At 45.1% G+C, this 27,075-nt stretch overlaps 1 protein-coding gene across 5 annotated transcripts in view; it reads right to left on the minus strand.

The window, feature by feature from the left end:
• SRP68 (signal recognition particle 68) overlaps window positions 1-26,811 on the minus strand; it is a 31,154-nt gene extending 4,343 nt beyond the window's left edge. The window contains exons 1-12 of one of the 5 annotated variants that reach the window (XM_021680843.1): window positions 26,635-26,811; window positions 25,017-25,083; window positions 23,026-23,139; window positions 20,866-21,061; window positions 18,934-19,016; window positions 18,331-18,440; window positions 17,889-17,971; window positions 15,619-15,759; window positions 5,638-5,736; window positions 3,302-3,366; window positions 1,474-1,627; window positions 738-832 (exon numbers count right to left, since the gene is read on the minus strand). In XM_021680843.1, coding sequence (XP_021536518.1) covers window positions 738-832; window positions 1,474-1,627; window positions 3,302-3,366; window positions 5,638-5,736; window positions 15,619-15,759; window positions 17,889-17,971; window positions 18,331-18,440; window positions 18,934-19,016; window positions 20,866-21,061; window positions 23,026-23,139; window positions 25,017-25,083; window positions 26,635-26,800 — 1,373 coding nt within the window. In that variant the 5' untranslated portion in view covers window positions 26,801-26,811. Of the gene's footprint in view, window positions 1-737; window positions 833-1,473; window positions 1,628-3,301; window positions 3,367-5,637; window positions 5,737-15,618; window positions 15,760-17,888; window positions 17,972-18,321; window positions 18,441-18,933; window positions 19,017-20,865; window positions 21,062-23,025; window positions 23,140-25,016; window positions 25,084-26,634 lie in introns of all 5 variants that reach the window. The other 4 variants (XM_044921772.1, XM_021680844.1, XM_044921771.1 and 1 more) reach the window with 4 other exon arrangements.
• Window positions 26,812-27,075: the final 264 nt, after the last annotated feature.

Genomic DNA, 27,075 nt, shown 5'->3' on the forward strand with positions numbered 1-27,075 from the left:
AGGAATGCTGCCCAAATATGAGTCCCACCCACTGCCCACATGTCCAGCCAGCTCGCTCATCCTTGCTTACCTCTTTTTCAAAAACCAAACCCAAGAATCCTCTTGCTAATGCAAACTATTCCACTGGGGTCAACAGAGCCTGAGGGCTGCTGGTCCCTGACAGAACACGGGCCAGGAAGAGGGCTAACAAGAGCGAAGATGTGGCATGCCAGAGAGTAAGAGAGCGCTGGGGTGTGACGGCCAGGGGGATGGGGGGTGGGGTGGGCAATTACACACCCGGCTCTATTTTGCCATTCTGTCCTCACCCTTCTCCTGCTCCACACAGCCCACCTTCAAGTTACAAATAACACGATTCATTTAAAAACAAAAACAAAAAACGGAGCCTTAGCTTTCTCCTAATTCAGTTCAGATTCCACTCTGGTTCTGTTAACTAACACCTTTTCCTACACTTGTCCCTTTTCCACCAGGAGGAAGGAGGGAAGAGGAGGGAGAAGACCTTAACATGTACCCCCCCACCTCCTCCACCCTATCCAAAGAGTAAATGAGGTACACTGGAAACTCCCAGCCAGTACCTTTAGCAAAGGCTTCCCTTGCACATGCTGGGCTGACTGTTCTGACCATCGGAAAGGTAACCATACAGCCAACGACCCAATCTTCTGGAGTCCGGTCCATGCTCCCAAGACTTACAGAGCCAGCGGGCAGCACAGGAGAACTCCATCCGCCTCATGGGACCTTACCTATAAGCCTTAAACACCAGCGTCTTGAGGCCTATCTCTTTCTGGAAGGCTCGGTCCTCCTCTAACCCAGGAAGCTGGAGCAATTCCACCAGATTCTGCATGAGAGATACAACAAGAGAACTCATGAAGAGCAGGCCTCAGACTGGGTTTTTGACAGGAGACCTTGTAAAAACACACACAGGCAAAAAGAGAGCCCAGACCAGCAATAACGGGAAGGTCTGTGAGGAGTGGCCTGGCAGCAGCCCCGCCTAGTGTCACCGCGCCACCCCCCCCCCCCCGCTACCGAAAGCCTGTTTGTCCTTTATGACTCCATTCACACCTCACCTCCTTCCGAGACTTCTCAGACCAAGTCAACTAGGGGGGATCTCTTGGTCTGATCTTTCATTTCAGAGTGGCCCTCCGTTTGGCAGCTCCCATAGATGCCTGGATGGTGTGCATGTGTCTCTCATTCTTACAGACCAACCCCCAGTGCGCCAAGACAGTGTGGCCTCAGGTCTCAGAAGTCCCACAGCACGTGGGAGAGGATCTTGCACAGGCGAGGCGCTCAGGGAACACCCGAGGGCTTGCTGGCCTCTCTGCACCAACACGTCGAGCGTCGCGGCTCACGGCTGAGAACAAGGCCTCTCTTCCTGAGCCACTAACAGCTGCTGCTGGTCCCAGCCCCTTCGCTACGCAAAGCTAAGTCATTCTGTGTCTGCGAAGGACAGGCCCTGCTTCCCCAGTCCTCGAGGGTCACCTGCAGAATGATGTCATAGAGCCGGATGAGGTCCTGGGGCCGCGGGGAGCGCTTGCTGTCATCTTCCGGCTGCTGCTGTAGAGCCTTCTGCAGCCCCTTGGCCATGTTCTCGTTCCGCCTGACAGCCGTCGACAACTTGATGTAAGTCAGGTAGCTGGAATGTACCACACGTCAGCTCAGGTTATGCTCAGGGAAGCTGGCGTTCTGAGAAGAGCACTGGACCACAAGTTGGGACTGACCTAGGGGAAGGGCGTGGGGGCGAGGGCGTCACACAGCAGGGCCATTTGACCTGGGCCTCAACTCTGGCTGCTATTCGGTGGTAGATCTGCAGGGGGCTGGTATGAGACCTTATGACAAATCTGATTTTAGTTTGAATTATATCCTCTGTTTCTGTCTTAAAGAGCCCCAAAGCTACTGACTTCAGAGGTCACTGTTAGTCCTTGAGATGATCCATGGATGGCAAACCCGTTCCTGGAACAAGGATCAGTTAACTGCCTGGCCCACATGACAAGGATACTGAGCTCCTACTCATCTGATGACCTTCTCTTCTCAGAAGATACTAAGGGACGCTCTCTTTGGACGGTTACGCGGATGGATCCAGGGGCATCGGGGCATCACAGTTTGAAGGTTTTCTGAGCCCTGTTAAAGCTCTCAGAGTCTTTTCAAGGTTAGGAAGTTGGATCAACTCCTGATTCTGACTCTCTGTGGCTGTTAACTACAAACATGTGCCTTAACCTCCTGGGCCTCGGCTTTCTCACAGGACTGCTGAATACAAGACATTAAATGGTCATTCTTGCTCGACATTCACGTAATATCTAATTCCCTCATGTAGATTAAGGTACAGGGAGGTGTTTTTACAAAAAAGGAGGGGTTGGGGAATGGCTGAAAATTACCAGGTTCATGAAAAAAGTTACAAGCAGTAACTAAGCAATGAAGATTTCAAGGTCACATGGGGTAGAGAATCTAATGAGAAGTGCACTTTTTCCCAAGTCATTTTACTTCTCCCCACAAAGTTCCAAAACTGTCACTCTTCCTTCCACCCCTCTTCAGGGTGAACAGAATGATCCACACCTTTAAAACAAAATTAAACTTAACAAGGTGATTTAAAAATGTATATGAAAGAGCAAAGGGACAGAAAGAGTCCAGCTGTGTCTGAGGAAAAACCTGCTGGGGGGCTTGCCCCACCAGACACCAAGACTCAAGTCATAGGCATTCACTGTGCTGGTGCAAGTACAGAAAATAAATCAGCAGAGCAGAAGGCATCCAGAAAAGAGCATGAGAGGAGAAAACGGGCTGCATGCCAGACGGAGCTGGCACCGCAGGTGAGTGGGGAAAGGACGGTGCAGTCCATAAACTGCACCCGAACAATCCATCATCCTCACGCAAAAAGGTGAAGGAGATTCTTACACCACACTCAAAAATAAACTCCAGAGAGAATCAAACTGGAGTTGAAACTGAACTTAAATGTAAAAGGGATGACAGAAAACATTTGGAACACAGAGGAGAGTAATTTTCGGAGCCTGGCAAAAGGAAAGCAGTTACCTCTGGAAGAGAAAGAGGAATAACCAGCGTGGGGCCAAAGGGAGCTTCAAAGTTACTAGTTGTATTCTTATTCTTAATGTATAAAATTTAAAGTTATATGTATAATAGGATAACATACAAACACAACATATAGACACCTATGTGATAAAACCTGCATATGTACGTTAGTATTACTTGCTATATAATAAATCAAAAAGTAAAATGCACATAAACATTATATATACTCTTTCATTCCAAGGATATATTTTACTATAGTGCTAAACAGTAAAAAAATTATAGCCCTTACCTGTGCAGGTATTGAAGATTAGAGACCTTCCCGGACTCCCCTTCAAGGGTATAATCTCTCTGTTTCTGTGGAAAGCAATAAAGGTAAAGATAAAACAGCTGATCCCGCCCTTGGCTCTGACCACTTCATTCCATGGTGTGGTCTCCAAAGTGCCTGGGAACACAGGCTCTAGTAAATCAGGCGTCCTGAAATCAAAGACCCCCTGGGCATATTCTAGAACAAGGCCACACAGTTGTCACCAGCATCTAAAAACTGGACTTAAGTAGGAGAGTTCAGAGAATGGCCAGTCAGGCTTCCTGTCCACTGCTCCCGTGTCCAAACCCAAAGCATGAACAGCAGACAGTCCACAGCCCATGGCACCATTTTCGGGTTTGTGCCTTCAACCCACATTCTGAGATCTAACCCCTTAGGCTGTCAGCTCAGCCTTTTGTGGTTGGTTGAACAATGGCTCCTAAAGATGCATACGTCCTAATTCCAGGACTTGTGAAGGTGTTACCTCACATGGTTCAAGATGGGATGAAGTTAAGGATCTCTTAATTAGCTTGGATTATCCAGGTGGGACCAGTATAATTATAGGTTCCTTCTAAGAGGGAGGCAGGAGGGCCGGTGACAGACAGAAGGTATTGGGACTGAAGCAGAAGTCAGAGAGGAATGAAGGTGCTAAGCTGCTGGCTCTCAACATGGAGGAAGGGGCCACAAGACAAGAAGTGTAGGTGGCCTCTAGAAGTCGGAAAATGCATTCTCTGGAATGCTAGAAATGGATTCCTCCCTTAGAACTTCCAAAGGAGGGGTGCCTGGGTGGTTCAGTCAGTTAAATGTCCAACTCTTGGCTTTGGCTCAGGTCGTGATCTTAGGGTCGTGGGATCGAGCCCTGTGTCGGGCTCCACGCTTAGCGCGGAGTCTGCTTGAGATTCTTTCCCTCTCTCCCTCAGCCCCTCCCCCTGCTCGAGTTCTCTCTCTCCCCCTCTAAAATAAATAAAATTAAAAAAAAAAACAAAAAAACCCTTGCAAAGGAATGCAGTCCTATGAACTTTTTTTTTTTTAAAGATTTTATTTATTTATTAGACAGAGAGACAGCTAGAGAGGGAACACAAGCAGGGGGAGCAGGAGAGGGAGAAGCAGGCTTCCCGCCGAGCAGGGAGCCCGATGCGGGGCTCGATCCCAGGATCCTGGAATCATGACCTGAGCCGAAGGCAGACGCTTAACGACTGAGCCACCCAGGCGCCCCATTTTTTTAAAGATTTTATTTATTTATCTGACAGAGAGAGACACAGCGAGAGGGAACACAAGTAGGGGGAATGGGAGAGGGAGAAGCAGGCTTCCCGCTGAGCAAGGAGCCGGAAGTGGGACGACCTGAGCCAAAGGCAGACACCTAATGGCTAAGCCACCCAGGGGCCCCGCTATGAACCTTTTTTAGATTAACCACCACCCAGGGGCGCCTGGGTGGCTCAGTCGGTTAAGCGTCTGCCTTTGGCTCAGGTCATGATCCCGGGGTCCTGGGATCGAGCCCCGCGTCGGGCTCCCTGCTCATGGAGTTGGAACTGCACTTGTTAAACCAATGGGCTCTCAAGCAGGGTGCACACGACCCGAAGAGTGGGGTATAAGAAGAAAATCAGAACTTCTATTTTTCTCATTTCTACTGAATAAAGTATATAATTTATAAATAAATGTATCAGAGGTACATGCTGAATTCTACTTATGGGTTGCATTATCATGAAAGTTTGCAGCCCACTGCTCTAGACCTGGGAGATGGGATCTAGAAAGATCCCATGTTTGCTGCTGGCAGGAAAGACCTGGAGAACTGAACCCAGACCAAGATGGGAAAAGCCATGAGACTTCCATAGCAGTCCAGGCATAGGACAAAATCAGAAACAGGGCAGGGGCAAGGGATGGAAAAGTGGACAGAGAAGTCAAAGGGAGAGCTAGTAGGATTTCTGGTGATAGGGAAGAAAGAGACAAAGACAGTCCCAAGGTTTTCAGCCTAGATGCCCAAATGAAATCATAGTGACATTAGAAAAAGGGAGCACTGGAAAAGTCCACCTGGAGCCATGAATTTGCAACCAAAGGCTTCACAGGTAATAAATGAATCCATTAGGAAGAACAAGATGGAGAGAAAATTTCTCAACCTGATGGGAGTTCAGAGGCTTCTGTCGTTTGTCAGCCCATCACTAGATCTAAAAATACCTTGGCTAAGAGTCTGTGCACTCAGACCACTGGGCCCACCCCACCCCCACCCCCCCCCCCCCCCACCCCCCCCCCGCCCCAAGAACAAGACACACAGACTGAGAAGGAGCTCAGCCAGGAGCAAGAGCCGGTGGCCCAGCTGACAGTCCTACCTGATCAGGCTTGAGCTCTTCCCGCACGGCCTGGATGGCGTCCCGACACTCACTGAGCATGGATTCAAACAGACGCTCCTTGGTTTCTTCACTTTCAGCCTAAACAAGGGCAGAACGCAGTAAAAAAATTTTCCTCTGAGTAAGCCACAGTATTCTAATGGGAGGAGGGAACAACCATGCCTTGATTCCCCCCCATTATACACAAACACACACATCCAGCCAGAAACACCCCAAATCAGAGATCGTTTCAATTGTCACTAGTCTCCACCAGGTAAGATTTTTCTTACAGGCTTATTCATTATTCATACGGAAACGGGATGATATATATATAGATACACACATGGATGTATAAATATGAAGTGAGCACACCGAAAAAGGATCTGCATAACTGATCTGAAACGATCTGTCGAACAACAGATGCTTTAAATTTTTTCCTATCATAGAACTTTCTACTTTCCTCCACCATTTCCGCCTATGCTCAGGACCTGCCCCCGACATCCCTGAAACACGGCACACGAGAACAAATGGTCTCAGGCCTACTGTGTGCCAGCAGAGTTACCCTGACAAACGTACCCCAAAGACTTGCCTATCCTAGATTTCTTTTAGGTCTGAGTAACGTTACTAACCAATACCAAGTCAAAAATATTTCTCCTAAGGATCACACGAAGCTCCTTTCATCACAGAAATTGTGCCCTTAGATATTCCCTGTGGGTATGCTGAGGTTGACAAGCACTCCACGACAGTCTGCACAAGGTTCAAGGGCGTCACCCCTCTATTAGCCAGCTGGGAAAAGGGAAAAGTGATTCATTAACGGAGTACCTGCCAAACCACATTACCATTCTAAAGAATCTCACTGAGCTGGTAGGAGTGGATGAGAGGCAGAAAGGAGATGAACTTGTGTTGCCGGCAGACCCACTGTGACATTAAAACATCAACACTCCATTATTATATTTGACTTTCCACAGAAACATCCAATCAGATCTCTTGACATTCAACTGACCTCTAAGATAGCCCAAAAGAAAACCCATTACTGCCCACTCCTTTAAGAGGTTGGTAGGGGCTTAAAGAAAAACCTTTCCCTCCCTTAAGAACTCTTATGTTTTTCCTAGTTTCCAGTGTGTGGGGGGGAAAAACTTCCTTGTAAATTACCCAATATAAATCAAACATACTTTTCTACTTATATTGACTTTTCTGTTGCTCACTAACTTAGGAAAAAATCAGGGGCACAGTCATTCTATAAATCTCTAAAGGCCAACATAGCCACTATTAATGTACTGAAACCTAAACAGCATTGTCCAGCAGAACTTTCTGTGATGGGGCACCTGGATGGCTCAATCTGGGGAAACATGAGACTCTTCATCTCCAGGATGTGAATTCGAGCCCCACACTGGATGTACACATTACTTAAAAATAAAATCTTTGGGGCGCCTGGGTGGCTCAGTTGGTTAAGCGAATGCCTTCAGCTCAGGTCATGATCCTGGAGTCCCGGGATCGAGTCCCACATCGGGCTCCCTGCTCAGCAGGGGGTCTACTTCTCCCTCTGATCCTCTTCCCTCTCATGCTCTTGGTCTCTCATTCTCTCTCAAATAAATAAAATCTTTAAAAAAATAAAATAAAATAAAATCTTTGGGATGCCCGGGTGGCTCAGTGAGTTAAGCATCTGCCTTCGGCTCAGGTCACGATCTCCGGGTCCTGGGATGGAGGCCCGCACCGGGCTCCCTGCTCAGCAGGGAGTCTGCTTCTCTTTCTCCCTCTGCCTCTGCCCCTCCCCACCACTCGTTGTCTCTCTCAAATAAATAAGTAAAATCTTTAAAAAAAAAAAAAAATAACATAAAATCTTTATTTAAAAAAAAAAAAACTTTGTGATGATGGAAACCCCCTCAGCTGCCCTGTCCAGTCCAGCAGTCATCAGCCACATGTGGCTACTGAGCACCTGAAATCCTCAATAATTTAAGCGTAAACAGCCACAGGTGTTCAAGTGTCTAGTGTACGCAACGGCGCAGAGAAGCACTTCACATAAAACGCCGTTAAGCAGCAACTCAAGTTAGCAAGACTCTTCGTAATAACAGTCTTGCTTGCTGGCCCAGTGTTCTGAAGTACAAATCCTGTGGACGGAGGCAGCCATGTAACAGTTAACGACCAGACTCGGGTCTGTGAAGAGACTCGGCAGCAGGTGCCGTGTGTGTGTGCGTGTGTACGATACACGTACGTACACACACACACTGTGCGCACACACACACACTGTACACACACTGTGAACACACACACACCCCGGAGCCACACTGTACACACACACACTGTACGTGTACACACACACTGTACATGCAGACACTGTACACGCACAGACACTGTACACACACACACTACACGCACACACTGTACACACACACTGTACACGCACTGTGTACACACACACTGTACAGTGTACACACAGTGTACACACACACTGTACACACTGTACACACGGTGTACACACACACTACACACAGTGTACACACAGTGTACACACTGTACACACACTACACACACAGTACACACTGTACACACACTACACACACACTGTATACACACACTACACACACACTGTACAGTATACACAACACTGTACACACACACTGTACACACTGTGTGTACACACACTACACACACACTGTACACGCACACTGTGTACACACACACCTCGGAGCCACACTGTACACACAGTGCACACACACACACTGTACACACACACTACACACACAGTGTACACACACACAGTACACACTGTGTACACATTGTACACACTACACACAGTACACACTGTACACACACACTGCACACACACACTGTACACACACTGTACAGTGTACACACACACTGTACACGCACACTGTGTACACACACACCCCGGAGCCACACTGTACACACACACACTGTGTACACAGTGTACGTACACACACACTGTATCCACACTGTATCCACACACTGTATCCACACACTGTATCCACACACTGTACCCACACACTACACACACACTGTACACACACTGTGTACACACACAGTGTACACACACTACACACACTGTACACACACTGTGTACACACACAGACACACACCGGAGCCACACTGTGCACACACACAGTACACACACACAGTACACAGTGTACACACACACTGTGTACACACACACACTGTGTACGTATGTACACACACACACAACCGGAGCCACACTGTTAGCAGGCAGGATGAGCTCATGCATCAGTTCTGATGTCTTACAATCTGGCAGATATGCCACCAACACCATTTTAAGAAGTTCGACATTTGGGGCAATGGGTATATAAAGTCAGAGAAGAGTAAACTTCATTTCACCAGCTACACAGGATTTGTCTGCTTTACTGTAGAGAAGAGTGCAGCTCAAAAAAACCTAAAATGATGCAAAATATAAACCTCTTTACTGCCATGTATTACTCTTGTTCCCTCGGAATAAGGACACCTCTACATCAAGGTGCTGAACGTAAGCAAACTTTCCACTGCTTCCACAGAAGTCTAAGTTCCACTGGGAACTTTACCGAAGACTGAAACCACACTCCAGGAAAAAGCCCATCGGAAGGGGAGAGCTTCAGTCACTTGGGTTTTCTGCCACCCACACTGCACGGTGACTCAGAGATCACTAACCTCTGCAGCAGAGGTTCTCAGGGTTCTCCCTGGGCTGAACAAAATGTCTCCAAATAGGAAGCCTGAAATGTACTTTGCTACTTCACTCATATTTACATACCTATCTTGGAGGCTAAAATCATCCTGAAAAGACAACGAACAAGAAACACCTCTCTACACGCAGAGGCAGGATTCCTCAGCATCTACATGCAGACCCAAGTCAGTCATGGAACCAACAAGAATGGGCTCCTAAACCCAAGCAGCAAACTCCCTGCATAAGACTTTATGGTTTGGCTGCACCTTTTTCCAGGCGAGCCTCTGAGACAAAGAAATCTTCAACCCAGAAGTAATGTGTTACTTGGACCTAATAAATAAAAACAAATTCTCGATCAATTTTTATAAAACTTGGAACACCCCAAGATGTGCTGACAGCCTCAAGACGTGTCTCAAGGACCTGAAGAGGGAATGCAGCTGCTGTGTGTCCTTAGGTAGAGACCCCCTGCTATTCAAGAGAGTTTCCAGATTGTTTTCACTTGTCTACAAAGACTGCTGGAAGGTGGCGGTGTGACTAAGAGACAGACAAGGCAAGTATGACCACATTCTCCACCACACCCGCAGGAGAACCAAGGGAATGGGAACCAAGCCTTCCCCAGGCCACTAAGGTCCAGGAAACAACACATGGAAATCTGGTAAAGGAGAATACAAACCTCACTTAGGAACAGCTTTTTTTTTTTTTTTTTAAAGAGAAGGACAAATGGTCTCCCTTTCACCCACACATTAAATTATTAACCATAACCCAAGGATAAAACTCATCAAACCGGCCATCTCTCCAAAAGAGCTGACAACGTCCTCACAATGCAACCACCAGTGACAAGTCAGGTACAATCAAGGATTAATAAAACAAAACAGAAACAAATTATAAAGTAACACAATTATTCAGCCCAAGAAGACATAAAGCCTGGCTCAGGAGACCAAGAATTTTGCAACTGGATTTTGGCAGCGGATTAATTCCCTGCTCTAGTCTTTTCAGTCCAACACTTTATCTCCCTGAATTATTTCTTCCTTCTATGCTTTTCAGTAAACTGCTGTTCTAGTATTTAAATGTCACAAAACCTCTACAAGCAAGCATAAACGGCCTACCAAATGCTTGCATTCCAGTCCCTACGGGGGGCCATACCAACACTAGCCAGGCGAAGAAACATGAAGAGGCGCCTGGCCGGCTCAGTCGGTGGAATGTGCGACTCTTGATCTCTCGGTTGTGGGTTCAAACCCCGTGTTGGGTGTGAAGATTACTGAAAAGTAAATCTTTACGAAGGAAAAAAAAGAAACATTGAAACCAAGAGCCCTGCATCTCCAAGGCACAGCTCTTGGTCCCCAAGGCAGGGAACAACCCACACAATGAGAATGGAGAAGGTGGAGAAGACCTGTGTGACATCCAGCCAAATAATCTCGTAGTGGCACCAAGGGGCACATGGTTCTTCCTGGGATTAACCTCAAATGGCCAAAGGGCATTTTCCCTAGTTAATAACCCATGATTGATTCAATTCAATAGATATTTAATCAGCTACAGTGCTAGACCCGACATCTAAGGATTTAACTGAACTTTATTTCATACTGTACTTGAATTATTTTACTTAACGGCTAGATTTGATATATATGTGTGTATAGAACAGTAGGCACTGAACTGTTTTAATGTTAAAACCTTACCAGGATTCCCTAGGATTGACACACATTTTGTCTGATCTACATCTTCCACATCTGCCACATTATTTAAAGACCTCTGATACTCAGAAGGGACCCTAATGCACTGTAAGATCTTTAACAACCGGAGAACTGTATTCACTGCAATTAGCACATTAACTAGGCACTTAATAGGGGCTAACACTACACATCCTACAAACACTGAAATGATAAAGAAATATTATAAACTTTATGTCAATAAATTCAACAATGTACACGAAATTAATAAATGCCTTTTAAAAATAAGACGCATCCAAAGGACACAAGATGAAACAGAAAATCAGAGTAGCTCTTTATCTCATAAAGGAATTAAATTTAAAACAAGCAACAAAATTTAAAAACCTTCCCGTAAATATCAAATCATTATGCTGTACACCTGAAACTCATGTTTTATGTCAATTATATCCCATCCCAAAAAAGGAAAAACAAACCTTTCCTACAAAGAAAACTCTAAGCCCAATAGTTTCACTGGTGAATTACAACAAACATTTGAAAAAGAAAAATACTGGTATTACATAAATTCTTTCAGAAATAAGGAAGGAAAATCTTCAAACTTTTTTTTTTTAAAGATTTTATTTATTTGACAGAGAGAGAGTCAGCTAGAGAGGGAACACAAGCAGGGGGAGTGGGAGAGGGAGAAGCAGGCTCCTGGCCGAGCAGAGAGCCCGATGCGGGGCTCGATCCCAGGACCCTGGGATCATGACCTGAGCCAAAGGCAGACGCTTAACGACTGCTTTATGAGGTGTGTACAACCCTGATACCAAACCCTGAAAAAAGACATTCTAAGGAAATTATAAGCCACTTCCTCATGTAAATAGATGCAAAATTCTTAAATAGTAGCAAATGAAATCCAGCAATGTATAAAAAGTACAATAATATACCATAACCAAGTGGGGTTACCTCAGATATACAAGATTGATTTAACACTGAAAATTAATTTAATAGCCTTCAAATATTCCTCCCTCTTCAGCCTTTACTCTCAAATTGAAAGATGTGAAACTGTCCTCAGTACGGCTCCTTCTAAGCCTCTGCTTTCTTACAGCCTTCACACACTCCACCATAGCCCATTGAACAGCAATTAAACACGCGTATACCATTCCTGCTTGCCAAAGCCTTTTTTTTTTTTTTTTAAGATTTTATCTAATCATTTTACAGAGAGCGAGACGGTGAGAGCAGGAACACAAGCAGGGGGAGTGGGAGAGGGAGAAGCAGGCTTCCCGTGGAGCAAGGAGCCCCAAGGACCCTGGGATCATGACCTGAGCCAAAGGCAGACACTCAAGGACTGAGCCATCCAGGCGCCCCTTGCCAAAGCCTTTTAATTTTCTTTCATCTCTTCACAAATATCTAATAAATAATTAAAATACGTAGAGCTAGTCAAAGCATGGTCCTGGGACCAGCAGAATTAGCATCGTTTGGGAACTTATAAGAGAAGCAAATTCTTGGGCCCCAATGCAGACTTACTAAATCAAAATCTCTGGCGGGTGGGGCCTTGAGTATTTTTTTTTTAATGATTTTATAACTTTTTTCATCAGTGTACCCTTTCCCCATCCCGCCCAACCACCTCCTCTCTGGTATATCCTAGATTCTATACATTATAATCTATGTTATATACTATATTCTTATAATAAAATATGCTAGAGGAGAGAAAACATATTAGAAAATCATATGGAAAATACATTCACAGCATTGTATTGTATTTATCAAAAGAAAGTCCACCTATAAGTGGACCTACACAGTTCAAACCTATGTTGTTCAAGAATCAACTGTATTTTTTTTTAATCTATTCAATGTTGGAGTAACATTGCTGTTTTGTCAAGTAGGCTCCAACATGGGGCTTGAATTTATGACCCTAAGATCAAGAGTTGCACGCACCACCGACTGAGACAGCCAGGTACCCCAACATTGCTCTTTTTTACTTGCCATTACTACCAAAATTTTGGCCAATCTTGAACTGCTTTAGAGGGAACAGCTACAGGGCACCTGGGTGGCTCGGTTGGGCATCCAACTCCTGGTTTCAGCTCAGGTCGTGATCTCAGGGTCCAGGGTCATAAGACTGAGCCCCACTGTCGGGCTCCTCACTCAGTGGGGAGTCTGCTTGAGAGTCTCTCTCCTTCTCCTCCCGCCCCTCCCCACAGAGAGCACACTCTAATAAATGAATCTTAAAAAAAAAAAAAAAAAAAAAAAGAGCAACAGTGACCTGAAGACCCAGAAGTCAACCCTTCAAATATGCTAACACTCAAATCTGAGAGTAATCCTTTTAAAAATGTACACAAAGCTCAACTAGTCATCACGATTGAAATGATCTTCAATTTTAAAAGCAATGGCTTCAAGTGCAGTTGTAAAATGCTTTTACTTCATCTAATTATAGCTCAAGCTAATTTTATGAATAAGGCAAAAGATCTCCACCGTGTGGGTTTTTATTTTTTAATTATGCATACAAAGCAGGAGAAAGATAAATTCAAATAAAACCCCACTATCCCTTCTCTTTCCACATGGGAAACTCCCCTGCCCCCACTAATCTACTAAATTGGAGAGGACTATTTGCTTCGATTAACGTTCTGCTCATTCCATCTAATCCAGGGGCCCAGGACTCTGCTTTTGTACCATGTACCATATTAAGTAAGATTACATTAGCTATTCACCAAAGCCAAGTAAAATGATCCTGTTACTAGCCTTCCTGATACATGGAAAAGTTCAAGGAACACGAGCTTTGGAGTCAAAAGGGCATGGTTCATAGGCAAGCACTCCCTTCTATCAGATGAGTATGGCTCAAGTTATATGGTCTCTCTAAGACCTGTTTTCCCATCTGTACAATGAGAGTATCACCCACCCCGTAAGATTAAAAAAGTAAAAACTTGAAAGCTTTAAACAGTGTATCTGGGACATTAAGGAGGACTATTACCCTCCTTTGCTCATCTCTGTGGTGTCTCTGTCCAAGTGACCACCGTGTATTTTTAAATTTTGTGAACTGATACATAAGACCATGGAAAATCGTTATAACATGCTAAGAAAAACAGGATTCAAAATCAGATTGCAGTATGATTTCTACAAGTAAAAAAAATGCATAACATCACTTGTGAACATGAAAAATGCTAAAAGGAAATCCAGCGTTGTCCTTTTTATGAGCAAATGCAACATCAATGAAGGTATATGGGAAATGGGACTTTAAAACATTTACCTTTTCTAAACTTTAAGCTAAATAACTTTTTTTTTAAAGATTTTATTTATTTGAGAGCATGAGAATGGAGAGAGAGAGAGCGTATGAATGGGGGAGGGTCGGAGGGAGAAGTAGATTCCCTGCTGAGCAGGGAGCCCGATGCGGACTCGATCCCGGGACTCCAGGATCATGACCTGAGCCGAGGGCAGTCGCTTAACCAACTGAGCCACCCAGGCGCCCGCTAAATAACTTTTTAAAATTAGTAAATGTTAGCTTTCCTTGTCCTTTAATATACGTGTGGCCCATTCCTCAAGAGACCCCCCATTTAATCTGCCCCACGGCCACCCCCCCAACCCCGACCACAGCCAGAACTCCTGCCCATTGTCACTGACGGCAGCTCTTCTCTTCCAGAACATACCACAATGAACAAAAGAATTAACCCAACCACATAAGCTCAAGAGCTGCTATGAGAATCGAAGTCCAGAAGAGACACTACCATACAACAGTGCCAATGAAATGCTCTCCAGAAAAGCTCTCAGTCTTTTAAAGGACAAATCAACTTACTAGTATTGCTCTCGTCTTCTGCCCTTTATGCAAATCGAAGAGAAACGAGAGAAGCAATACACAACCTAGACAGAGGCACAAAGAAGTTCTCCCACTGTTGAAAGCTGTCCTCAACCCAGAGTAGCTACTTCGGAACAAGTCACTGAAAAGTCTGGACGCTTAAAACAACTGATGAGCACAACCAACAAAGCACTCCCACGTACAAATTATTCAGGGTGCAATGGCTTACTGTGAAGGGGCAGGAAACGCCCCTGGGGCAGGCTGCAGACCTGCTCAGCAGCTGGGTGTTTTTTTAAGATGCTCTTTACCCCATGGAGGAAGAGATCCAGAAAGTGTCATCACTGTCTACTTTGTACAAAGCAAGATCACTAGGATCTCTCATCTTTTGGAACTTATTCAGTTGTTCATACCCACGAACAGGTAACAATTATGTCCATAAGCAACATCGAGTAGTACCACTTTGTATGAACATGGCGTAAACGCCACATGTAGAACAAGATATTCTGGCTTAGCCAGACTCTCCTGGAGAAGCTCAGGAATGAGAGGGGCCCCTTTAGGAACAGAAGGCTAGGACAAGAGGTCAGAGAGACACAACAGTTAGGCTGCTGCACCACCTGCTGGGCCGGACGGGACCCCTCGCATTAAGCCAGCCTCTCACCGCTCTCGTTTCCACGTCCACGTCCAGGACTGCCGCTGCCAATTATCTTTGCCCTCTCAATGCAAGAACTCTCCTATGAGTTCAACTTTTACAATAATTTGGTGACCAAATCTCAAATAGCATTAAGACAAATTTTTGCTTTGTGAGAAATGAACACCCATCTACATCGTAAACACACAAGGACAACTTCAGACACACACGGAAGAGGGAATGGGCAGCTGCCCCTCACCTGGGCAATGGCTGCTTCGTTATCAGCCAATCCCAATAAAAAGATCCTCACTTTGTCGATCTTCACCGGAACCGTTCTCCCTCTCCATTCCACTTCACTCATGGTGGCTGCCTGTTTGGCCCGAGTCTGAGTGATCAATGCCTGGAAAGTTTTCAAAAGTCAAAGCTTCAATTGCTGGTGGTGAAAGGTAAAGAACTGTTAGTTGTTTCTTTCTATAACTAACATATTAGGCCTTACAGAGTAGTATACAAATTGTATTTAAATTCCTCCATGGTATCATCTATCTTAGCTTATAAAAACTCAAACATTAAAAGGACATAACAGAGGGGCGCCTGGGTGGCTCAGTTGGTTAAGCGACTGCCTTCGGCTCAGGTCATGATCCTGGAGTCCCCGGGATCGAGTCCCGCATCGGGCTCCCTGCTCGGCAGGGGGTCTGCTTCTCCCTCTGCCCTCTTCCCTCTCGCGCTGTCTCTCATTCTCTCTCAAATAAATAAATAAAATCTTTAATAAATAAATAAATAAATAAATAAAAGGACATAACAGAAAGTTAAAAAAGAGCAACACTGGGGCGCCTGGCTGGCTCAGTCAGTAGATCATGTGACTCTTGGCCTGGAGGTAGTGAGTTCAAGCCCCATGCTGGATGTGGAGCCTACTTAAAAGAATAATAATGAAAAAATTTTTGAAAACTTAAAAAAATTAAAAAGAGCAACACTAAGGTTCAGTAAGGGTATAGGAGAGAAACTATCTGTATATTCTATAAACAGAAATGTAATTTAGTAGAAACTTCCTTAAAGATATTTGTCAATATGAATCAAAAGCTTCCAAAATATTCAACCCCATGCTTAGGAATGTATCTTAAGGAAATAACTAAGAATGTGTACAAAAACACTGATATTCGTGGTAATACTCTTTATCACTTAATCAACAATAGTGAAGTGCTCAAATGAAGCAGACTTCAGTACAATAGAGTACTACGTGGCTATCAAAACATGACAGTGTAGGAATATTTACTGAAGTGGAAAAAAAAAAACCACTCGAGATGTTATATTTAAAAACCACGTTACTGGGGTGCCTGGGTGGCTCAGTTGGTTAAGCATGTGCCTTTGGCTTAGGTCATGATCCTGGGGTCCTAGGATCGAGCCCCACATTGGGCTCCCTGCTCAGCAGGGACTCTGCTTCTCCCTCTCCGTCCGCCCCTCCCCCCCGTTCATGCTCTCTCTCTCTCAAAATAAATAAAATCTTTAAAAATTAAAAAAATAAAAAGCACGTTACTGAACAGTGTATACTGAGATGCCTTTTTTTTTTTTTTTTTAAGATTTATTTATTCGACAGAGAGAGACACAGCGAGAGAGGGAACACAAGCAGGGGGAGTGGGAGAGGGAGAAGCAGGCTTCCCGCCGAGCAGGGAGCCGGATGGGGGCTCGATCCCAGGACCCTGGGATCATCACCTGAGCCAAAGGCAGACGCTTAAGAACTGAGCCACCCAGGCGCCCCGAGATCCCATTTAAAAAATATATGCCTTGGGACCCCTGGGTGGCTCAGTTGGTTAAGCATCTGCCTTCGGCTCAGGTCATGATCCCAGGGTCCTGGGATTGAGTCCCACATCAGGCTCCTTGCTCAGCAGGGAACCTGTTTCTCCCTCTGCTGCCACTCCCCCTGCTTGTGCCCCCCCTCTCTGACAAATAAATAAAGTCTTTAAAAACAAACAAACATATACATATATGCGCGCGTGTGCCTTTTGGGGGCAGCTGGGTGGCTCAGTCAGTTGGGCGTCCGTCCAACTCTTGGTTTCAGCTTGGGTTGTGGTCTCGGGGTCATGGGATTGAGCCCTGTGTTGGGCTCTGCACTCAGCAGGGAGTCTGCTTGGGATTCTCTCTCTCTCCCCCCCATCCTGTGCTCTTTCTCGCTCTAAATAAAATCTTAAAAAATATATGTACATATACCTTTCTTTCCTACATATACAAAAATCTGTAAGCTATTCATCACCTTATTAGTAGTGGTTACCTCTGATTTTACCATGTGATTTTAGTTTTCCCCCATCTTTTGTATTTCCTACTTTCTCTATTTTCCTACATTACTTGCCTAGAAAATAAATGAGATAAAAAAAACGAATACTTCAAAATATTAAATGAAAAAAGTTTGTTAAAAATACATGGATATAAATATGCATATATTAATAGCAATTACACTGAGTACTGAGATTATGAATTACTTCTTTTTCTAGACTTTTTCCAACCAAAGACTTCACAAAAACGTACAGACTAGATTACCTCCAATTTTTCAGCCAGAAGACCCTCAGTGCCCCCAGACCTCAATCTCATCTGCATGAGTTCATTGATAGCGGACTGGTCCCCTGAGAAAGAGAGAGCTGTTGAGTAGCAATCCTCAAGGGTCTGGTCTGATCTCTCAAGAACCACTAGATTCAACTCCAAGCTCTTCCTCTGCACAGGCACAGTTCAGTGAACCTCAAGTCCGTTCACAAAGCTCTTGAGGAGTACAGAAGTTGGCAGGATGGAAACAAAGCACAGGAACTGCCTTCTGTGACTTTAAGCTGGGCTGATGTCGACAGCTCTACCCTTCTCATCAGCCAAAACCCGTGCCAAGGACGGATGCAGGGACAAGGAAAGCACGAAAGTTAAACAAATCCTCTAGGCTCTCCGAGATGAACCACCACCAGCCCACCCGTCTGTGCTCCACTCAGCCCCTGCTCACCAATGTTATATGCACAGTAGCGGATGTTGGGTGAGATCTCTTCCACACGCTGGTTGTACAGCACAGCCTGCTCTTCTGTGAAAGCACTGGCCAGTTTCTCGTAGATAGTTCTGCGGGGAAAGAACACCAGCTTTCACAGCAGCCTTACTCCAGGAAAATAAAAAAGAACACAATGGCTAAAAACAAAACATGGCACTTTGAGACCCTTCTACCAACTATGAGAACTGGCACGGTTCTAAGGATGAATGAGAACAATCAATATTCCTAAAAGGGAAGGGAAGGAAAAAAAAATAAGTAACTGGGGCTTGCTCAGTCGACCGGGTGTCCAACTCTTGATTTCGGCTCAGGTCATGATCTTGGGGTCATGAGACTGAGCCCCATGTCAGGCTCCGCACTCAGCAGGGAGTCTGCTCGAGATTCTCCCTCTCCCTCTGCCCCTCCCCACCGAGTGCTCTCTCCCACATGCACACTCTAACATAAATAAATCTTAACTAAATAAACGAGTAACTGTACTTCTGTAGAAACAATCATTAGGTGATCTGCAGCTTGAAAGGGACTATGTACAATCGAAATTGGCCATGGCTTTTGAACCAGAGGACTTACTTGCATTTATTAAAAGCCTCAATCGCAGCTTTCCATTCCTGATGTTCAAAACGCAGCATTCCTGAGAGGTAAGCCGTGTAAGCCTGGAAAGGGGAAGAAAGGAGCTGCTTCAACACCCAAGAGCCAAGGCCACCGCTCAATCTCCTCCACCTGCTTTCAGCTTTGACATCAGGAATACAGAGATATTCATCAGGGTGATTTTATTTTATTTATTTATTTTTAGGAAGGCTTCAAGCCTGGAGCCTAACATGGGGCTTGAACTCAACACTAAGATCAAGACCCGAACTGAGATCAAAAGTCACTCAACCAACTGCACCACCCAGGCACCCCTATTCAGGGTGATTTTAACAGAGAAAATTTATTGGGGCGCCTGGGTGGTGTAGTCAGCTGAGCGACCAGCTCTTGGTTTCAGCTCAGGTCATGATCTCAGGGTCATGGGATCAAGCCCCACATCGGGCTCCGCGCTCAGACAGCAGAGTCTGCTGAAGACTTTCTCTGCCCCTCCCTGCGGCACACTTGCTCTCTCTTTAAATAAATAAATCTTTTCTTAAAAAAGAGAGAGAAAGGGTGCCTGGGTGGCTCAGTTGTTAAGAGTCTGCCTTTGGGGCGCCTGGGTGGCTCAGTTTGGGGCGCCTGGGTGGCTCAGTTGGTTAAGCGACTGCCTTCGGCTCAGGTCATGATCCTGGAGTCCCAGGATCGAGTCCCACATCGGGCTCCCCGCTCAGCGGGGAGTCTGCTTCTCCCTCTGGCCCTCCCCCTTTCATGTGCGCTCTCTCTCTCTCTCTCTCTCTCTCAAATAAATAAATAAAATCTTTAAAAAAAAAAAAATTAAAAAAAAAAGAGTCTGCCTTTGGCTCAGGTCATGATCCCAGGGTCCTGGGATCGAGCCCCGCATCGGGCTCCCTGTCGGCGGGAAGCCTGCTTCTCCCTCTCCCACTCCCCCTGCTTGTATTCCCTCTTGCTGTGTCTCTCTCTGTCAAATAAATAAATAAAAATCTTAAAAAAAAATAAAATAAAATGTGAAACACAAATAATTCACCATGATTCATTCACTGACTAGAATTAAAAAAAAAAAAAAAAAGTCTGTTTTCTTCATGTGACTTAACAATTAGCTTCCAGGATATAACATTCAGTATCAGAAGCTGAACGTAAATTTGCAGTATCTATCTCTTTTTAAAAATTCATTTCAGAGGTGCCTGGGTGGCTCAGTCATTAAGCGTCTGTGTTCAGCTCAGGTCATGCTCTCAGGGTCCTGGGATCGAGTCCCATGTCAGGCTCCCTGCTCCGTGGGAGGCCTGCTTCTCCCTCTCCCACTCCCCCTGCTTGTGTTCCCTCTCTCACTGTGTCTCTGTCAAATAAATAAAATCTTTAAAAAAAAAAAAAAATCTCATTTCTCTGAAACTAATACACTATATGGTAACTGCATTTTTTTTTTCTGAACTTAAATAAAATTTAAAAATGCAGAGAGCCCTGAAAAAAAAAATTATTTTGTGAACTTCCCAGATCTAAGAGTCAAGCTTTCTATCTCCATTTCAAGGGCAGGCTCAGCTGGTGGAGCATATGACTCTTGATCTTGGGGTCATGAGTTCAAGGCCCGCACTGGGTGCAGAGATTACAAACATACATACATACATACATACATGAAGTTAGGGGGGAAGAAAACAAAAACAAGCCAAGAGCTCAAAAACAAAAATAAGAGATGCCAACTTCGCCTTGAAAAAGCAAGACCGGGGCGCCTGGGTGGCTCAGTCGTTAAGCGTCTGCCTTTGGCTCAGGTCATGATCCCAGGGTCCTGGGATCGAGCCCCGCATCGGGCTCCCTGCTCAGTGGGAAGCCCGCTTCTCCCTCTCCCCCTCCCCCTGCTTGTGTTCCCTGTCTCGCTGTGTCTCTCTGTCAAATAAATTAAATCTTTAAAAAAAAAAAGACACTAACCTGAGCCTCTAACTTGGTCTTGGCATCCACGCGATTGCTCTCACACAAGCGTTCCAATTCCTCTGCGTGCTTCACGGCTTTGCGCAGGCGAGACAACAAGTGGAACCGTTTTCGGGGTTCAGTGTTGGCTTCCTGTTTCAGCTGCATGGCATAGCTCCAGGCTCGTTCAGCATCCATCAGAACCAGAAGCAAATACCTAAGCAAGAGAAAACGGGCAACCTGAACAATGAACGCCAAGAGCATCAGACTTTGATATTCCCCAAGGCACGATCTTCAGCCTCTCAACTTCTCCCGACACCCTCCCTGGCTTTCCTCCTCAGAACTACCCTTCTCGGGGCCTGGGGGGCGCAATTGGTTAAGTGTCTGACTCTTGGTTTTGGCTCAGGTCATGATCTCAGACTTGTGAGATCGAGCCCCACACACATCGGGCTCTGCGTTCAGCGTGGAGTCTACCTGAGATTCCTTCTCCCTCTGTCACTGCTCCTCTCACTCAAGCTCTAAAACTTAAAAAATATTAAAAAAAAGAAAAAGAAGAAAAAGCACTACTCTTCTCCCAGTATCAATCATGGCGCCCAACCAGCATCTCCGATCAGGCTCCACCTCAAATTTCTAACCACCCACCAGACACAGCTCACTAAAAACACCTGCTACCACCTCAGACTGGGCAAACGCAGACTTACTCCTCCCCAATTTTAGCAAAGGGGGAGCCCAGGCACACAATCTGGCCTCATCTTTGAATCAACAGCTCCTCCATCCCAACCCAGCTGAAAACCAAGTCCTTAAGAGGCACCATATTGAAGTGGTTAAGAAAAAGGCTCTAGAGTCAGGGTTGGAATCTCAGGACCATCTGTCGCTAACTATGTGACACTGGACAAAGTACTAATCTTTCTGTGCCTCAGTCTCCCGTGTAATAATACACGTAACACACTTACACCAGAGTCTGGCACTTACTAATAAAGACTGAATAAATTAGCCACTTTATTATGATACTGGAAAACCTTTTAAGCTACTGCCTTGATTAATCTTCCTTAAACGTGAGCTTAATCTTGTCTCTTCAAAATAAAGGATCTCATTATCACAGAGACCCTTCCTAACCTGTTCTCATCAGATTTAACCAATACCTCCTGCTGAAGCCCATCATGGGCTCCATGCTCTAGTTCTGTGTGTCTCCATACACCAAGCTCCCAGCCTCTCTGCTGCCTGAGCAGCAGCTAACTGTCCAGAGCATTGTAATTCCTAAAGTACATTCAGACACCAAGGCAAGCTGTTTCCCCTCACACAGAATGTTCTTTCCTCTCAGAAACCCCTCAAGGTCCAGCCTCCTCAATGCAGGCTTCCCGGTTTCCCTATCAAAACCCCCCTGGGGCGCCTGGCTGGCTCAGTCACTAGAGCATGCAACTCTTGATCTCTGGGTTGTGAGTTCAAGCCCCATGCTGAGTGTAGAGATTACCTAAAAAAAAAAAAAACAAAACAAGGGGCACCTGGGTGGCTCAGTCAGTTAAGCATCTGCCTTCGGCTCAGGTCATGATCCCAGGGTCCTGGGTTTGAACCTGGCATCCATCGGGCTTCGTGCTCAGTGGGGAATCTGCTTCTCCCTCTCCCTCTGTCCCTCCCCCCTCTTGTGCGTGCTTGTGCCCCTGCTCGAGCGCCTCGCTCTCTCTCAAAAAAAAAAGACAAAACAAACAAAACACTTTACAAAAACAGGTGGCAAAAGGACCAATTTGGCCCACGGGCTGAAATTTGAGGAACTGGCCTAGACTGATCCTTCTGCAAATTTAAGAATGGCTGCATTCAGCACCGAAACATAAAACTCTTCTGGAAAATTCACACACAGCAGATTTCATTTAAGATATATGGATTTAAGTAAGCACTTATACACTGAAACTTGCATTCCAGAACCTTACCCAATACCCCATCAGGTTCTAATCACGGACTTTAGCGTTTAGCACTCCGCCACACCTCCTGAAAACGTTACCAAACCTCTCTGAGCCTCAGTCTCCTCATCCTATAACTTAAGAATAGTAAACATGTCTATTCCAGAGAGCTCCTAGAAGAATCACCTGAGGTAATTAAAGGGTTCTGGCACAGTGTCTAACACACAATTGTTCAATAAACGCATTAGCGAGAAGCATTTAACAACTAGCACAGAGCAGTCAATACCTGTTATCAGTCAGAAGATCTTCAGTTATTTTTTTCCCTGTAAATTTGTGTCTGTTCCCCATCTTGAAGTTGAGTGTTTTCCGAAGACGTCTTTGTCTACGGGAACAGTAGCCCCTGAAATAAAAAAACAACAATTCAGGCAACCCAATAGTACTTTCAATAGCACATTCTACAATAAAGTAAGGTCAAAGGTTTGAGATGTTCTACTTATGGTTACCACAGACACCACACATCATCTTGCAAACATTTAGTTAACTAAAACCTGCAGGGCGGTACGACTGGTGTCACTGGAAACATATTTCAAACCTAATCTAAGGTGTCAGACGTCATGACTGTGGTGACCTTCTGGGAGGAAGGGTTTGTGATTAGAAGGAGCAAAAGGGAGACTTCTGGGATGCTGGTAATGTCGTCTGATAATGTCTGCTGGCTACAGATTGTGAAAAATTCATCTCTTTCTGTATACTTTTCTGTATATAAATTATACTGCAATAGAATGGTAAAAAAAAAATCCTTCAATAAAAAAGCATTTTTTAAAAAAGGAGAGGGAACAGAGGCACCTAGGTGGCTCAGGCAGTTAACTCTCCAACTCCTGATCTCGGCTAGGTCTTGTGAGTTCGAGCCCCACACTGGGCTCTACGCTCCGCATGGAGCCTAACTTAAAAAAAAAAAAAGAGAGAGGGAACAGATAAAAGGGCAGAAAACTGATCTCTGTAATAACTGAGTGATGGATTCACTACAGTATCTCTACATCTGTTTTTGAAAATTTCCTTAATAATTAAAAAAACCCCTCCAATTAGAAGTCTCCAATTAAAACTTTTTCATTGCTTCATCGTGCCTACATTAACCTGAACAAGTCACCCTGGCTTATAGGACCCTACCCATTCTGGCCCCGCTTATTTCTCCCACTTTATCTTCTACCACTCCCCACCTTGCTCACGTCACCCAGTGTTGTGGACCATTTATGACATGGCTCACTCCTTTAGAATCTGTAGAGTGTTTTGTTCAGTAGCACTTTTAAAAGTCCGTAGCCAGGGCACCTGGGTGGCTCAGTCAGTTGAGCTTCTGCCTTCAGCTCAGGTCATGATCCCGGGCTCCTGGGATCCAGCCCCACATTGGGCTCCATGCTCAGCTGGGAATCTGCTTCTCCCTCTCCCTCTGCCCCTCCCCCGCAAAGCCTGTATCTTCAATATAAAATGGTTGGGGGGCGCCTGGGTGGCTCAGTCGGTTAAGCGGCTGCCTTCGGCTGAGGTCATGATCCCAGGGTCCTGGGATCGAGTCCCACAGCAGGATCCTTGCTCAGCCGGGAGCCTGCTTCTCCCCTGCCTGCTGTTCCCCCTGCTTGTGCTTGCTCTGTCTCTCTCTCGCTCTGTGTCAAATAAATAAAATATTTTAAAAAATTTTTTTAAAGTTTGCATATTTCTGCCTCCAAAGTACTGAACTATATTATACATTAGGCATCTATTCTATTTTTAAGAGTCATATTAAATTTGTTTTCCAACTTGAAGACTGTTAGAAAGTTTACCAATAAATTATGATGATATTATAGAAACTCCCCTTATATGGGGTGCCTGGTTGGCTCAGTCAGTGGAGCATGCAGCTTTTGATCTTGGGGTTGTGAGTTCAAGTCCCACAATGGACACACAGCTTACTTTAAATAAATAAATAAATAACTGGAAAACTTCGCATTTAACCAAGACTCTGACAATACGGTTAAGTTTTTTAAAAAATTATTAACGTAACTGCTTGCTATTTTCAGCAGAAACCTCCAATGTATCTGCAATATTGTGAGGCAAAATGGATAAAAACGTTGGCTCCTTTTATTCATTGTGAAATTTTAAATTTGAAAAGTACATTTTGAGGACTCAATATAAGTTCAGAGTCAGACTTTCTAAGTATACTTTGACACAGCAAAATAAGTAGGATATTAACAAAAGCAAACCAAGTTTGAAAATTCCACAATAATTTCCATATATCTTACACATGATACTAACCTATACCTCTGAAAATCTCCATGCCGTAAACCATGCTGCTGCTGGGATTCCTTAATAATCTGAAGAACTAGAGCCAAGATTAAGGAAAAGCTTACAATGGTAAGAATCCAAATAAATCAAAACATATTCCAATTAGTCTATATGTGTATCAAACCACAGCATGTTAAACATTTCTGAAATGCTTAGTACACTAATTACTGAAATCTCTCGTAATCATTTTCAGCACCTATCTTGTCATAGGACAGGGCAAAGCAAGCAGAAAAACTGATTGCCTGAACTGTTACTTTCAAACTAAAAAAGCAGGGTATTAGCCACTGAGGATTACTGAAATCTAACAGCTTAAATAAAGTTGCTGGATTCTAACTACTGATTATAACTGGGATGGTTCTCACTGATTTACACCTGGACCCAGGATTTTACTCATTCAAGCAGATTCAGGTTATAAATGACGTGTACTACTCCTCTATTTGCGTAATTTCCTACATCTGCCAAATCTAATTTTCCTTAACAGCTGTGATGCTGCATGAGCCTATGGTTAGCACATGCCAACCAAACTAGGCCACAGCTTGCATAAAAATATTAGTTCTTCTTTTAAAGAAAAAGCTCTGACCAAACTCTCCATATTAAGAATCATAAAATATTTTAAGATTTTGTACCAAACTTTAGGAAGCCCAGTGACCTTTATCTACAATTTTAGTTCTCTTTTAAAGTTTCCTCAGTGCTCTTCTACAGACTTAAGATATCGAACACTAAAAGCACTATTTCAACAACTAAAAGGAGTAAGAAGCTGTAAGGTTTGTAAAGAATCAAGGCATTCTAATATCCATTTAGAACTAGATCACCAGTTCAAAAGTGAAACTCCAATCCTCTGAAAACGACATTAAGATGTCAAGCTAAATGTGTTATTTCAGAAATTCACCTACATCTTCTCCGTTTGTTATTCATTTCAAAAAGCCACAAACTAGTGTCTCAGGCACTCAGCTGTGATACACTCTGATGAAAACTACAGATCCATTCCACCGGATCAACTAAACCAGACTCTCAACAAGATAAAATGCCTACAGGCCTATTAAGAAAGCAATACAAGTGATGTTAAGCTACGTTTATATTCAAAATGGGCAACAAGCTCTTCCTCAGAGCACTCAATCTTTGCCTCCACTGCCAAAGCATCAAACTTTAATTTTTACTATCCGTTCTCCAACAGCTGTCAGACAAAAGTATTAAGCTAAAACGTCAATACTACAGTTTCCTCTCTTCAGTGCAGTGACTCAAGATGCTAAGACAGCCCAGCTCACTGGGGGTGGCCACAGTGTCATCCCCGTCACCAGCCCTCCAAACGGGCAGCTGCGAGGAACTGCAGGAATCTGCCCAATATCCCGGTGCCGCTTGAAAGAAAAGAACGTTCCCCAGCCTGGAAAGCGAAAGAGAAGCCATAAAAGACCGGTCGAAAAACAGACCCTGTAACTCTGAGTGCCAGAAAGTAAGGGCGAGAGAAACTGCAACCCTCGGCCTCTCCTGCCCGGGACCTGCCGGGACTCGCCGCCTCTCCCGCCCCCGGCCCCGGCCCTGCATATCGACACGTAGTCATTGCGAGTTAGGCCTGATTACTCTAGGATACTCTCCAAACTCAGGCTATCCCCGAATTCTTTGTTTGCCTTCGATCCAGCTGAAGGCCGTTCGTTTTCCTTATTTTCCTCTCCTCCGCCACCGCGTCCACCACCGCTACCGCCACTGCCGCCGCCGCTGCCGCCGCCGCCACCGGGAACCTGTTTCTCAGCAGCCATCTTGCCCCAGCGCCGCAGAGCCAGACGGGATAGAGGAGGCGGGACGACGGAGGCGGAAGAGAGCGAGGCCTGCCCCGACGGCCTGACGGGATAGTGGCGGACTTCAAGGCCGACGGCCCCGCCAGCCAGCAGGAGCCACTTGTTGGAGCGCGCCTGCGCATGGGCTCGGGCTCTTGAGTCGGGGCGGGCGGGGCTGAGGGCTTGTTCACGCGGGGAGACCGGAGCTAGTGAGATCTTTCCAGGACAACCCCTCCTCTGGTCCACCGAGGGCGCAG

This window comes from Neomonachus schauinslandi, chromosome 15 (genome assembly GCF_002201575.2).
Source record: "Neomonachus schauinslandi chromosome 15, ASM220157v2, whole genome shotgun sequence".
Classification (NCBI taxonomy): domain Eukaryota; kingdom Metazoa; phylum Chordata; class Mammalia; order Carnivora; family Phocidae; genus Neomonachus; species Neomonachus schauinslandi.